This window comes from Athene cunicularia (genome assembly GCF_003259725.1).
Source record: "Athene cunicularia isolate RWA chromosome 10 unlocalized genomic scaffold, athCun1 chr10_part1, whole genome shotgun sequence".
NCBI classification, from domain to species: Eukaryota; Metazoa; Chordata; class Aves; order Strigiformes; family Strigidae; genus Athene; species Athene cunicularia.
In genome coordinates, this window is record NW_020799112.1 from 21,554,683 (window position 1) to 21,570,781 (window position 16,099).

The 16,099-nt window shown below is 38.1% G+C and overlaps 1 protein-coding gene across 4 annotated transcripts in view; it reads left to right on the forward strand.

Annotated features, from left to right (window-relative positions):
- UNC13C (unc-13 homolog C) overlaps positions 1 to 16,099 on the forward strand; it is a 149,393-nt gene that overhangs the window by 36,188 nt on the left and 97,106 nt on the right. For all 4 annotated transcript variants that reach the window (XR_003399095.1, XM_026855668.1, XM_026855670.1 and 1 more), the window contains 3 exons: positions 5,586 to 5,664; positions 7,397 to 7,402; positions 14,596 to 14,667. Coding sequence is in view for 3 of the 4 variants with exons in the window: in XM_026855668.1 (XP_026711469.1) it covers positions 5,586 to 5,664; positions 7,397 to 7,402; positions 14,596 to 14,667 (157 nt within the window). In the remaining variant the exon portion in view is untranslated. The remainder of the gene's footprint in view (positions 1 to 5,585; positions 5,665 to 7,396; positions 7,403 to 14,595; positions 14,668 to 16,099) is intronic.

Sequence of the window (16,099 nt, forward strand, 5' to 3'; positions counted from 1 at the left end):
TTTTCTGTTGTCTAGTCACTGGTGGAAATTAAGTGAAGCCAATTGATTGTGTGGGATGACAGTTTATTTGATGAAGTATCTGTATGTGAACCTAACAGGTCGGTATCCTGTACTATATCTAAAGACAGTGCAGGGAAATGGATCCGTACAAGCCCTACTCATGACTGTGAAACAGAATCAATCAACTATAGGGAAAAACTTGTTGCTGTCTTAGTCACCTTGTTCATGCTACAGACAGTTACAGTATTTCAGACATAGTGTATCAAGCATGCACTGAGTTCTCATTTCTGCGCAGAGAAAAATGTCCTAACGGGCAAAAGATAAGAAATATAATTACACCAAAACTTAGGCAGTTCCAGGAAGCGTAGGAGTGTTTGAGCCATTCCTTTTAAATTCTTTGCAGTAATGTGCATGATTAATAATTTTCATGTGACAAGTTTGTCTTTTACACTTTATTTGTCCTTTGAGCTACAAATATCCTTTGGACCAACAGGCCTCTGTGCTCGCCAGGAAATCTGTACTGGGTCAGTCATGGCTACTAAATTGTTTTGGGCAAGGCAGTGAATAGCTCAGGAATTACTGACGCACTGGAAGGCCATTGGTATGACGGCAGCTTGCAGTCCTCCATTTCTTACTGCACTAGTAAACAATACCATGACTTGCTGTCACTGAAAGATGATTTTTTTAAAATGTAATTTCTCACTTAGGTCCTTTGTTAGTCAGCACTTTTTATTTTTTTAATTAATGACCATGCCTACTTTGATGTCAAAACTAAGTTCCTGCACAGAAGTACTAGCAATAGCATCAACAATTCAGAGCAGGACCATCATGAAATAACGTTCTGAATTCTTTTCTGGTTAAAGGATTTTCAACAAGAACACCTAATACTGTTGTCTCATATTTGTTAGCATTGAGGAATTTATCGATCTCTCTCTCTATTAGAGACTGCAGACTAAGGTTTAGTGTTTCAGAATCTTGTAAATAATCCCCTTTGTACATCAGGGTTTTTTCAGAACCTAAACCAAGGAATGCATTCTTCCCACATGCTATTTTTATGTCTTTAATGAGGTTTGGTCAAGATGAATCAAATGAAAATCTTTTCATAAAGCTCAAAAATTACTTTCAGCTTTTGCAGAATAAGAATTTATCTGTGAACCAGTAGGTGATTGTACAATAAAGTAGAATGTGGGCCTTGTCCTTTGGCTAAATGTGATACACATTCTGGGGAGTATATAAAGGTGATGTTTATTTCAAGCTTTTGCTATTGAAACTAGTACCCCAAGCAACTCGCATCCCTTAGAACAACTTTAATTAAGCCCCTGTAATAGGAAATTATCTATATCCAGAGGATTACCCACAGTACACCCCATAAGTATAATAGCATACAACTTAAGAAACTTCCTGCAAGAGCTTGTCTATGAACAGTAAAGCACTTCTTAACTTGAGGCAGAGAAAGAACACCCAAAGGCATTGTCACCTTGCTCAACTTCTGAAGATTTTAATTTATTTTTTTTTCTGAAGTCTCTTAAAGCAGTATTTTCTATCAATTTCTACCCTTGTTCTTCACTTCATCCTAAGTGTGATCTGTGACTCAGTCCTGCCTGGTGCCATTTTGAAGAAAAGGGTTTGAGGAGGTTTGGCATCTCTCATTGTCGAGCAATTTAATCCAACACCAAATGTCTGCTTTTTTAAAATTATAGTATATAACTTATGGATGAAACATCACTGCATTTCTAAACCTTGTCATTAATATAAAATAGATCTATTATTTTCTTTGAAGAGAAAGGGTGAAAATTCATTGCCAAACAGGATTTCCCTGAAGAATATCAATGTTGACGAGTTGACAAGTTCTCCTATCAGGAAATAAAACTTACTCTCCTACCATCTTTACTCCTACCAGCTATGTGAAACTAGTTGTTGCTTTGTGATATGACAGTGAAATGTGATTTATTTATTGTTTTTAACTAATAGGAAAAGAGACACAATTTATGGAAAAACTTTAATAGTTGTAATTTGGGAAAAAAAATGCCTATTCATCATCTAACTTTGGCACCACATGAAAAAGAGTACTGAGAGGAATTCTTTTTTAAGAAATTAAGACAGGAAAGATCTTTGAAGTCTAAATGGTTGATGATGTTGGGAGAGCTGAGCATGGGGCTTTTAGAATTTAATCTGTCCTATTTGAATTTGTGGACAAAGATTCTCGACTCCCTGGGTTTTTTTAAAGTTAAACCCATCAGTCTGGGGGGATTGAGTCTCGTGTATGTCAGTGTAAATATAAGGAGATCTTTGTCAAGGTCTTTTCAGGTATGTTGAACTACAAGATTAAATGAATATGTAGATGATCCTGAACATTATGTTTAATCTTTTTAAATCCATGAGGAACGACGTTCGGAGTGTCTTTGTTTATTACAAGATACGAGAAACTGGCTTTGTTCCCTCTATGGGATTTATCTGTGTATCAGCATCTCCAAATGTATAACATTTAACTTCTGAGCTTTAATATTTGTGAGCTGTGATGAGTGCTTCATCGCAGGAACACAATCTGAGGGACTGGAGTGTGCAGCAGTGTTTTCTGACTTAGTTTTTCTAGTATTAGCTTTAACAGTTAATGGCTCCCTTGATGCTAATTGATCTCTTGCATCCAAGGCACAGGTTTCAGTATTAGCCATGCCACAATGCCTAGTGGTGTTGCCCCAAATGTTTGTTTCCACTTTGTGGTTTTCTAAGTTGATTTTTGATTCCATCTTAGGGATTCGTCCCCTGCTATGGAAAAGTACTCTTGGACCTTAAGGATAGCTGCTCAAATTCCTTTTGCAATTTATTCTACTTGGAGAGCTGCCCACTAAGCAGTCTGTTAGCTCAGATTTGTTCTATTCATTTCATCACGCTTTAATGGTGCAGCTGCACTTGTGTCTCACATATCTTAGAGACAGGACTTTGGGCAAGAAAGCATCCCCGTTTCTCTGCAGATCAGAAGCTGGACCAGTCTGTACTACTGATACTGCCAAAGACGAAGTTTCACCAGAACTTCAAATATGGGAATTATGGAACAGGTCAACAATATAGATGCCATTATGGCATTTTACCTTTCCTATCCTCTGATTTCAGTTGTTAAGCTTCACCCAAGCGGAACCTTTCAAGTTCTCTATCAAGCACATTCCAAGAAAGTAAATTTGCTGTTCTGCATCTGTTCAAAGTAAAGCATGAAAATAAATACTGCCAGTCTGTGAAGTGCTGGGGTTTCAACCCCAAGCCCCAAAGGAAGGCTGACATGTGGGTGACTCCCACAGCCCTTCCCAAAGGGGGGTGAGTTTCCCTTTAGCCTTCCCTCCAGGGTGGGGCCGGCCTGGCAGACAGAGCCATTGGGTAAATGAGCCCCAGGTGTTCCCCATTAATTAAACAAGGGTCAGGTGTCCCACGTAGGGATAACAGCTGGGACCACTTGCAGGAGGGGCAGTGTCTGTGTGTGAGGGGGACACCCTGTGCAGAGTTCCCTGTTGGGGAAGGACCTCCTGCCTCCCTGGGACTGGGCTCCAGTCAGGTCTGGCTTTTGTATCTGTGGGCTCTGCAGAGATTCATGATGTGGATTCCTTGGTCTTATGTGTTTGGCTTGTTGACCTGGTTGTCTCCCATCCCTTCTATGGGAGACTGCATGTCACCATTTATTCCACCCACTGTTGGTCGTGTGGTGTCGTTGTTGGGGTCAGTGGGATTGATGCCGATTATGTATAATCTGACTTGTTTGTACCCCCAGCGCTCACCCCTGTACTGACCCTTTTGTGTCAAATACAGTCTAGCTATTGGTTCATCTTTATGCTGGCTGTGTCCTTTATGCTAGGCCTAATAATTGGCAAAACAGTCTGTTATGCCCATTTCTTCCAGTAGCCTGTGGAATAGTAAGGGGACCAAAGAGAACCCCATTTTATTCCAAGTGAGAGATAAAAATTATTGTAGAGTTTGTCTTAAACCAACCAAAAAACAAAGCAACCCCACTGGTACAGAGTCTGACCAAAGGTCCATCCAGACCAGCATCCTGCTCCTCTGGATGCTGGCCAAACTGTCAGAGAAGAGTAAGCATAGCATCAAATGATATTTCCCCAGGATTCTCCCCTAGCCTTCTAGTCTTCTAATAGTTTGTACATCAGATTGCTTAAACCGGAGTTGGTGTCCTTTTTTGTAACACTTATTAATGTATTTCACCTAAACCATTTGGAGTTCTGATCTATGCGTTCTGTTGACTTGTGTTGATTCGTCTTGAAGATATTAGTGGTGGAGGTACCAGATAGAGGAATATGACTCTTTCTGAACTGCTTACTGTCTGTCAGATTAGCATTGATTTCAGTTTGTATCAATATGGCAGGCTGTAAATTGTGACAGCTGAGGTCTGTGATTCATAATTCCTTTGGGATTTAGCTGCAGCTGTGCAACAACTATATCCAACAGGAAACATCAGCCAGAGTCTTGGCTTAAACAAATATGGAATTTGTCAACTCTGCTGGTGGTGGTGAGTTGTAATCCTCAAGTCAGCAGAGGAGTATTTGGGATAAAGTACTGATCCTTCAGGAGGAAGTGAAAATTCTGTCACCAATTTCAGTTAAATCTCTTTTGACCTAATAATTGTGACGTGTATAAATAAAACAAGGGATTTGAGGTGATAAACTGTTTGCTGAGACATGTACTTTCTTTATACCTAGAGATAGATAGAAATATAAGAACAACTGAAAAGGGTATTTGAGACTGTGCCAAGCAGAAGGAGCATGGATGGGAAAATGTTGGATCTTCAAAAATTCACTATCCCAGCTTCTCTGAGTATGTCAAAGTATCTCTGAGGTAGATCTGAAAAGGCATATAGCAATCTTCCAACATCCACTGTGGAAAAAAATTTAGGAGGCTAATACCTGTGTTACTTGTTCTGAAGAGTCAGGGAGAATGAGGCAGATTGTTACTGGGTTGGTATCTATCCTTTTAAATCCTGTTGCTGTGTCAGCCTTTTATTCTTTGAAGTGGTTCCAGGTTCTTCTTTGCTGGGGTTTCCAAGTTGTATGCGAGATCTAATACGGGGTTTAAGTGTGTGCTTAACGCAAAGGCTTAGACCAGACAAGAGAAAATCATGATGGTCACCATGGAATTATTTTTAAATGTGACAAGGTCTGTTTTCCACGTTCCCTTGGACTCACTTGAGAAGATGTGATTATGTATTTAATTAGATATTTTACTCTTTATATCAAATGTATGGCAACAGTGATACTCTCCACAATGTTGGGCTCCATCTCAACTGCCTGATCTCCAAGTTCCTTTGATGGAAAGCTACTGTTACAACTTCTAAATCCATGGTAAAAAGTTACACAAAGTATTAAGCAATGTTTCAGCTCCTCTTGGCTTGGGGTGAATGCCAGGAGAAAAAGTCAGCTCCGACAAGAACACTCTTGTTAATTTTCATCAGAATTAGAACACTTACCTTCTTTAGCTGATAACTGCTCATTTTTATTTTAACTGTAAACACGGATATTATAAGCAGTCCTTAAGGATGCAAACTTGTAAGCCCCAGGTTCTTATTTTCTTTGCCTTTCTGCCTCCTACAGTGCTGGCCGTGGGCTGTATGGAATTGATAGCATGCCAGACCTGCGCAGAAAGAAATCTCTCCCCATTGTTCGAGATGTGGTAAGGAACTTGTGGTGTCGTGAAACTGTTGATTCCTTTGTCAGTTGTCTAGATATTGCTTGTAATTACTGTTATACTTGTGAATTAGAGCTTGTCAACAGTTGTTTTAAGGACAAAAGAATGGTTTGCGGCCAGTAAAAGTCAATGATGCAATTGTTATGATGTACTAGATAAGCCTGAATATCTCGTTGAATATTTAGATATTACTTGTGGAATCAAGCACTCTGCGTTTCATGCAATAATGAACTACCCATTTTCATGTTGAATTAGCTTACAAAGACAGCTCTTGTTGAGTGCTTGGGGTAACGATTGACTTGGTTTATTATGATACTGACAGAGGAAGAAAGTTCCTTTTAAAAAGCAACCCTCTTTCAGTATTTATGTTTTAGAGATTTAGGTACGATTTTGGTACAGATGAGGTATGTTATTTTAGCAGTCACTGTAGACAATAGTCATCTAGGCAAATAGATACCAGAAAGGTGAAAAGAATGGCAGTTCCTTTGAGATTTATTCTGACTTTCAGTCTAAACAACTTTAAGTAGAATCTGCTCTGAAGGATTTCAAGTGCCATTCACATTTCTCTTTTCCTGAAGTATGGAATTCATAATTCAGTATAATACATATTTAGTCTCTGGTGGTGCTGAGCCTCAAACCAATTTCTCACCGTAAAGAAATGATGGGGTGTCAGCCAAAGTAAATTATTACTACAGTTGTCTTTAAAAGATCAATCTTAGCCAAATTATTGCTCAATATATTCTCAGCTACTCTGTTCAGTTACTTTACAGTGATATACCATACTACCTGAATGGCCGCAAGGACAAAGCACAGCAACCATTTTAGAGTAGAATTGCTTCTGAAATCACTGAAAAATTGCAACTTATGACATAGTAGAGCCTGCATTCACTGAAACCATCCTTTTGACAGTAGCTACTCCACTATCAGTTGTATTACACGAGTGTACACAGCGCCACGGTATGAGAGTCTTATGCCTGTTACATAGCACTTGCTTTATTTTTAGTTGTTAGAACTCTTTACAGACAGGTGTAGCTCAGAAGGAGCTAAGACGCCAGAATCTTAATATAAACTGTTCACTTTGAAAAACGTAATAATTGTTAAAGTGAAGCAAAAAAGAAAATTCACATTTTCATTGGTGAAATAAAACTTTTTATTCTTCCATATGTCAGTGATTACTACTTTACTGTTCAGTTACTGAAGGATAACTGCTCTTGAAGGAATTCGACCTTTAATAAATGTAAGCTGTGGAGTTTGAAAATTGAAATTTATTCTGGAATTTAATCATTACAGGCTTACAGTTTAGCTCTTGACTATATGTTCTTTAACTATAAACTTCTTTAAAATAGTAAATTACAGCTGTAAACCCAAAACAATTTTACCATCTTGAAGAACGTATTTCAGACTTAGTGTAGATCATCTTCATCTTTGAAAGATTATTTTTATTTGAAGGTATGTGCATTTTAAGCAATCTCCTATGAGCTCTGAGCTTCCAATTAGGTTGATTCCAAAATACCTCATTTAAGGCAGTAACTTAATTCTCAAGTCCTTGTTTACTTATATGACTTTTTCTGAAAAACAGAAATAATATTGCTAGAAATGAATGCCAGACTTTTGATACTGACTGAAACAGATATCATTTGATATCTTTTTTGTTGAAATAAATCTGACAAATTAATATTCTTTATCATTTCTTTCCCCTCTCGGCTGGATTTTTCAGGCTATGGTAAGTGTTTTATACTGATAAATGTTCTGAAATGTTCCTAATAACTCTTAGGGATTTTATGAATGTCATATTTTATGATGATCTTTTAATGGAAAATAGAAAAACTATTTTATGACCAAGAATTTAATCTGAAGTGAAGTTGTGCTTTATGTGAATGTCTCATCCTCTGCATCATAGATGCCAAAATAATTAGAAAAAGTTAATGTTAAAAAGTCATCTATGTTCCAAATACCCTTTCTAATGATACCAGTAGATTGTTTAGGACCCAATCGTGATGCTTCCCCTGTGGAACTAAATAGGCTTAGATACCCAGATAAAGAGAAGCTGAAAGTGTTCCCTACTTTAAACTCCTCTTGTATCAATCAGCTAAATACTGAGATCTCCCTTGTAAAAGGTGAATTTCCCAAAGCAAATGAAAACTCCTAGGTGCTATGTTGTAATATTTTCTGATAATTAAATTAATAACTCATGGAAATATTTTCTTTTTCCACCAACTTAGGCACTTGTAAAGGTCCCTCCTTGTTTTCTTAGTTTCTCTGCATGCTTTCAGCATGGTATCTCGGTATAAGGTTTATCAAAATTACATACATATTGTTAAAATGTTTGACTCCCATTTGTTTCCATAAAATCACCTTTTGAAGGATCCAGTTTTCAACAGCAGCCTTAATAGTTCTCTTCTAAATCTTCAGGATAATTTTTTTTCACTAATGCCGTGGGACTCTGCATTCCCTGCTTGGTTCGGATTGATTCGTTAGGGAGCATAAGAGAGTCAAAATCCATCTACAGGAAGAGTTCTCCTTTCTGCAGTCACGAGTATCACTATGGGTCGTTATTAGAGAGAGTTCTAGTAGAATATGTCTGGTATAGAAGGGAAAGACAATGAAAGGAGAAATGGTTGTTCAAGTGGAGTAACAATACGGGGACTTGTTTGAAGAACAGCACAGAGAGCTTGAGCAGAGCTCTGTCTAATGGGAAGCCAGAAAAGAGAGTGCGTTTGCTGTTGCAATCACTGTAAATTCTACTTTTAAGCCAAAATGTTGTCTCTTTTTGTGCTAGTTAGAGCTTTTATTCGAGGTGGGTCTACAGCCAGGGAGAGGAATAGCACTAATTACAGTAAGAAGTCCTTAACTCGGCATGCCCACACAGCTGTGCTGCTCTGCCCAGTCACAGGCAAAGGTAGCTAGCTCCATTTTTCACTATGCTTCAGCCTTTGCTTCTGTTAATACAGGTCATCATTTCAAACGTGATGAAAACTCTAGGAAATTCCTGGTTTCATTTGATTTAGAGGGGACTTTATACTGTACAATCACTGTCATCAGGCAAATTTCTTCCTCTGATCATTGAAGAATGTATCATTACTTAGCTTTAGCATTTGATTATAAGAACACAAGAAGAATTTGTGAATCCCTGCTGCTGTGGTAAAACAGTCTGCTTGGTTCATGCTGCTGAAGTGAACACACCAGATGAAACAGTTGCCCACTTCAGCTATAACAGTAATGCACTGATACTTCTTTTTATGTAAGTGTCTCCACAACAGAAGTATTTATAGAGGCTACAACTCAGTTATGATAGTTTAAACTCTTTTAAGATTGAAGACATTCATATAAATTGCACCTGCTGTATCCTCAGCTTTCGTACATTGTCAGAGTTATCACTACAAAAGCCAAGGATCTGGACTAGTTTACATTAAACCTGCTCCTTGCAGTCCATTTTTCTTAATTCCTGTAATCATTCATAGACAAATTGGATTCAGTATTTTAATATTTGTCCATTAAATAGATAAATCATAAGAATAATCAAACAGTATTTGTATATTTGCAGGGTTTTTAATTCTGCTAACTCTCAATCATAATAATATGACTGCACTGCTTTACTTCACACCTGTGTGTTCCGACAATTAAGAATTACTTGTGGGGAAATGAAGAAATTATTGATGAACTTGTTTGGTTTTGTTGTTTTCCATGCTATTTCTGACTAATTTTAATATTCAGAAGGGTCGTAGAGGCTGGACGGGGCATGCTGTTGTGTCTGTGCTATGAAAACAAATACGAGTAGTAAATGGTATTAGAGTGGTGTCCAGTAGTGATTGTGTAGTTAAGCTGAGGTGCTATTTCCTTTCTAAATCTGTTTTCTGGGCTTAATACTGCAGTTCTGTTGAACATTTCAGGATCAGACATCAACTTTTTTAATAGAAAAATTACGGGAAGGGGGTAAGTAATTTTGGACAACAGCTTGTTTCCTTTCGAGTGTTTCCTTCCTCCTTCCTACCCCCCTCCCCACCTCCAAGCAACTGAGCACAATCCGTCTTTCAAAATAATAAAGTTGAGATCCTTGGAGTGATAAATTACCTGTAGTTGCTCAAAAAGAAACATTTCTGAAATTGTGCAGCTTTTAAATGCTGAAAGCAGTATTTTCTGTCAGATTCGCCTCTAGTGGGTAACTTTTACGATGCATTAAAAATATACCGGTATTTGTAAAGTGGTAAAAAATATTTTGTCTTCATCTTTTTTTTTTTTTTTTTTCCCCTGGTGATAGAAGTCTGTAAATTCTTTAAAAGGAAATAAAAAATGTGAACGAGAAGATGATCAGGAAAACTGAAACCCTCTGTAAGAACAGAGGAAGGAGTATTGCCTGGCACAGCCAGCATTCGTGAGCAGTTGCGAAACGTTGGCTTGACTGCTGCTTCCTCCCTGATACTTTAGCAGCTCAAAACGCAGCTTTTTTATTATTATTATTATTTCATCATGGCAGGTGGCTCTTTTTTTTCACCCACATAATTTTTCATTTAACATTTAATTGTAGCTTGAGTCTAATTCGCTTTTACTCATGGTTACCCCTTTTCAGTTTTTGCTAGAATGACTTCTGATTACGTTAATTTATTTATTTAAGCTGCTACAGCAAATTTGGAGGTAATACATGAAACCGTGTAGATACAAGTTATTAGGGGGCCTAAAAGGGCTTTAGCACAAAGGAGGCTAAGTTATTTTAAATCCTGAATCAAGGGCTTGGAAAAACATTAAAAAAAAATAAATAGGTGATGTTTTGCTTTATCTTCTTCTCTTAGTGATTTTTAGTTTGTGGTTTGTTTGGGCTTTTTTAAAACAAATTTGTCATATGTTGATGATGTAATCGTATCTACATAGAGATCTTTACACTCTGCAGGTCAAATTCTCATTTAGGGAAAGACATGAGGTAGTATCTGAGCATCCGTTTGAGAGGGTAAGCAAGTGCAAAGTGCTGAACAAGTCTTGTGTCCTGCTAAAGGCGAGCAGTGATGACAGGCTCCAGGTTCCTGTTGCTCTCCCGGTCCTTCTGATGCTCTGGCAATTTGGGCTTCCTTCCAGGAGGCTCCACGTGATTAGCTGCACTTACTTTGCTTCCTTGCTCCTATTTAAAAACAGAAGGGCAATAAGAGGGAAAGTTTTCTTCGAACCTGTCACCTTGTTTCCCATAAATGAGTCTAGCAGCATTTTTCCCTTTCTTTTGCCAAAACACTCACTCCTTGCTTCATTCCTGAGGAGCAGACACTGCTCAGTGACTGTTGAGTGCATCAAGCTGTTGAATTATCACCAACTACAGAATGTTTCAGAACAGAAACATTTTATTTATGGGATTTCTCTTGAAGGTGCAGTTTATTCTGGCGGTGATACATAGATGGAAATAATGCTTGTGAGGTTTTTTTCACTAAAATCCCTTGTAAATTTGATGTGATGAACGTTAACTTTACTGGTTTATCACAAATCTCTCTAGATATCACTTTCTTCTATTGTCCTTCCAACATGACAACCACTTTATTAAGAGCAGCCTAATTATCTGTTTCCTCTGCGGCTTTGTTATTTTATATAGGACACTGTACTATGATTTTAGACACATTTCTGATTAAGGAGCAAAACAGTGAAGCTGCATGATTCCAGGAGTGGCCCTTGGGAGAACTGGGCCTCAAGGACACGTGACAGGGTCAGAATTGCTTACCTACTTTCCTTTTGCTCAAAGGAAAGAGTCTCTGTTTATTGGCCTACACTGATAGCATGAAGCTGCAGTTCTCCTGCTGGCTCATGCGCTTTGACTTGTTGCTGGAGGACAGAACACAGTAGCATTCCCTCCCCTGTATTCAAGGCTAATGTTGTTATTATGCCCTTTGTATTCCTGCCCTGACAAGTAGTCCACATTGCTCTATAGCCTGGAATGGCTGGGACTGTGTATGTTAGACCTAAATGATCAAGTCACTTCCTAAGTACAAGGGACATGAAGACTTGAGGTCAAAGCTGTAGAGCTAACATGCTGTAGGTGAGTAAATGGAGATGGCGACTTTCCAAGTAGAGGAAACCCGTGCTTCAAGAGAGATCAGAAGATGGGTGCTTTTAAAGTGAATCTTTTTAAACCTAAAACGACTGATTGTGAAAACTGTTTCTTTCCCAACACATTTTTGCTTGCCATTTCTCACCTTGATGTGTGGGTGTTAGGACCTGACCCGGACTTGGGAGCCCAGAGAGTCGTGAAGGTTCTGTGATCCCCTTGGGTTGAATTAAGGTGAAATTGACACCAGATGAGCAGTTGAAATGTTTTACTTGTAGAAACAGCTTAAACTTGGAAAAGGTTAATAAGCAACATGGTCTCTTTATAAATCTATAAGAATGAAGAAAAAGAAAAAATAAAAAGAGAGGAAGAGAGTCAAATCCAGATCTTCCCCAGGTTCCAGTGTTATCTCTGGTCCAGTAATCTCAGGTGGAGGGTGCACACACAGCAAAGTTTTCTGTTCACCTTTAAGTTCATTTTATCAGCTGATTAGCATACTAGTCCAAAAGAGACAAATACTCCATGAACTCATTTCCACCAGAGATGAGGAAAAAAGTGGAGCAATGGTTCTGCACGTGCACTGAGGGGGAGCGGGTGCACCAGCCCCCTCGGTGGTCATGCTCACCTTGCTGCCTTCACTCCTCCCCCACTTCCCACAGATTTTTGCTGACTTCATCCTTCTTGAGCAATCATCCAGCTTCTGAGGCAGGATGCTCGCCTCTTCTCAATCCTTACCGTCTCTTCAGCTTACAGAATGGAGCCAGTGATTAGCGGTCCTTGTACTTGATGAGAAACATTTGTACGGGCTACAGTTCCCCCCTTTGGGAATTCTCTCTCTTATTTGACAGTGCAGGCAGAAGGATGTGCTTCCTTTGGGACACCCCGCACCTCCTGTGCTGGCATTCCTTAGACTAATCACAAAGGCCACAGCTTGTCCTTGAGATTTTCAGTGTTGATGAATGTTTGAGGCATTAATTCCTTCAGTCCTGTAGCATTAGGTTTTGTCACAAAAAGTTTGAAATGGCAAAATGTGGGCTCTGTTTAATCTTCCTTGTCACTTTGTCAGTCTCACTGGTGCACACCAATAGAAGGAAAAGCTTCTCACAGAGGAGCAAATAGAATTATTCTCTTACTTATAATAGAGTGGGAAAACTGATAGCAAATTAATGGCATAGGCTTGGTAAACCACTGAGAGTTTAAAAAAAATAAAGGCGGGGGGGTTTCCTTGCATCTAATATTAACTATAATAGGACAGTGATGAATCAAATCAAATATTTCTGTGCCAAGGTTGACTTCTTACCCTATAATTGGTTTCACAAGATTAATAAATTTGTGTCTATCAGCAAGTTTAATTATTATCAAGGGAAACTTACTGAAAATTGAACGGGTATGTTCTCAGGGGAAAGTGAACATTTAAAATTAAAATTAAGTCATAATATCTCTAAATTAAGAAAAAAAAAATCCATTTTAAAATTATAGGGAAGAAATTGGAATTGTCTCTCCATCCAAAGATTAATGATGCGGTTCTGCTGATTTAAACCTAAATTGCTTCTGACCCAATATGTATTTCACAAAAATAAGAATGTCATATGCAAAATATCATTGAAACTTTTGCTGTAATAACTCTATAATGGTGGACTACAGAGCCTCAGTTCACATTAAGGTGAAAATGTGTACCATCATGACAGAGGCTACAACAGACTTATGGTTGGGGGGGTTAATTGATCCCCCTCACGCTGCTAAACTACGAGGGCAGCAACGTATGACAAAGCAGATGCTGGTTTCCGGAAGAACAGAAATAAAGCACAAGTGTAAAGGCACACTTGGAATGATTTAGAATGGGGGAAGGATGTATGAGCCCAATTTTGCACATAAAATACAGTAATATAGCAGTATTATGGTTAATATTTTGTACAGTGGAATAAATCTTATCTGTTTCTGTCAGGCCAGAAGGACTACTGGTAGCAGAATGGTATTCAGAGTTGAAATACTATTTTGAAAACACACAGAACTCCTCTTGCCAGGGTCTTTTTCTTTATGATCATTATACTCTCTAATTAATTCTCAAGGACCCATTTAAGTTACAGGGATATTGCAGTAAGGAAGATGAACTTTCCTTTTCTTATTGTATATTAAAAATACTTTGAGTGCCTTTATACATGCTATACTAGAGCAAATGAGATTGTCTCTGCAACCAGTGGTGTAGTCTTCAGAACTAGGAGGTGTTTGTATCCCGCCAACGTCGTGTGGGCAAAAGAGGACAGACTGAGACAGAGTTCCAGCCTTTTTTCCTCCTTACAAGAACCAGACTATCTGTCCATACAGCCATTTATAGTATCGGATGAATATTGCCTCTAAGGAAAAAAATATGTTAAGATTTCCCAAAGACTTTTTATTTAAGACAAGTACCATTTTGTATCCATTTAAAAATGCTCGGTGAGTTACAAAAAATTATCTGAACTGACAACTTGAACCATAATACTATTGCAAAAATAATCTCCGATGCTGCTGTGGACAGAGACAGCTTCCGAATGAGGGCAGGATGCCTGTCCTTGTACCATATTAATTTGGTTGGCAAAGCAGAAAAAAAAAAAAAAAAAAAGTGACAGGCTGTGGTTTAAAAAAACTGAGTCATAAACCTCTGAATAACAGGTTTTATATTAGAAATGGCAGTTCAGCTAGGCACTGCTGAAAGGAACAGCCATGGTGATGGAAATTGTGCTTGCATTATGTACTGAAACTTTAAAAGTTGCATGCTGTGAACACAAAAGGTTTTGTAAATCCTGCAGTTTTGCTTAAATCCGATTGCATCATCAAGTCCTGGTTGCCTTCCATTAGATTGTACAACTGCATTTACTAGTATAACTTTTAACAGCTTCTGCGTTTGCTTTGAACAGACACTTGCAGCTCGAAAATCTGGTATCTCCGTGGCCATGCTCATCCGGACCTCCATAAACGATGATGAAATGGTAAGTGTTGTCATGGCAAGGTTCAGTCATTTAAATCACGGAGAAAGTTTTGTTCAAAGCTCTTCAGAAATTATTTCAGCCTTAGACACTCCAAACTGGATAAAACAGAGTATATAGACATTCTATTAGTTGTGTAGGAACTTTCAAGGATCTTGAGCAGAATTTGTTGCCTGATGTAGAGTAACAAGACAAGGGTTGCTCCTGCAGACTCAGATCCGTGACAGAACAGACTAAGCAAGAAACCTTTGTTTTACAAAATAGTTACTTGGGGAAATCTTTTATTTTAAGTTGCCCAGCTGCACCATGCTTCACCTGCGGTCGTTAAGCATCTGTCCCTCTTCATCACACCATGAGCACAATTAGAATGACAAGGCTCTGCAAGAAGATTTCTGTCTGATGATAATTTTTTTCCCAGTTGGTTGCTGGGATGTTATTTGATTTTGTAAATGTAACTTCTGCTAATAACACATGTGATTCTAGATGAAGAAATATTTAATTCATACAAGAAGTGACCAGGAGGATCTTTTGAAAAATCATATTCTCATAGCTAGTAAAATCATTTTCCATTATAGCCTTAACATTTTGCAAAAGAAATTTATTTTAAACAAAAATACGGGTGCCGTTTCCTTCATGAATATTTGAAGTGTGATGCAAGCAGATTTGCATGTATGAACTAAGCAAAAGCAGTAATTTGAAAGAATAAAGGCCCCTTTTGTGTTCCTTCAATTGCTAGTGCAAGCATAGCCTTCTAGAATATATCCCACAGTGGGGGAAAAAAAAAAAGTGCTGAAATTTTCTTAAACTGTTGTTAAGCTTTATAATAGAAGAATGGAAGAGTGGAATATGTTGACAGATATTCTGGGAACTGAAACCCGTAGCACAAGTATGCACACATCCATCACTCTGATTTATTGTGAACTTTCTGTGCTTATATGGTGATCATAAAGGAACAATTTGGTGGTGTTCAGGGATGGATTGATGAGGTAGGAAACAGCTGGGTTTTGAAATGATCTTTCGGTAGGAGCAGTAGTTATTTTGTTCTGTTTTCTCAAAATAGCAACAAACGTTGATAGAATGAAGAACTGTGGAATCTTAAAAAGAAGTTAAAGGCTGAGGGAAAATAATAAAGAACAAACTTATGCCATGCAAGTGGCACAGAATAAAAATTTTTTCTATCTATGTTATAGCTTCTACAGAAATATCTTAAGTTCAGTAAGAGACCCTAAGATTTTCCATATACTTTACTACCAAACAAACCGATTTATTAAGTATTGCTGCCTTTTACAACAATAAACACAGGTTCAACTATTAATTTACATACCTCCCCTCCTGCAAAAATTTCCAGGCCTTGACTTTGGAGAGCTAAAGCTGGAAGTTCTGCAGACAATATTAATTGCTAACAAATGCAGGACAAGAAAGAATATTTTGGACT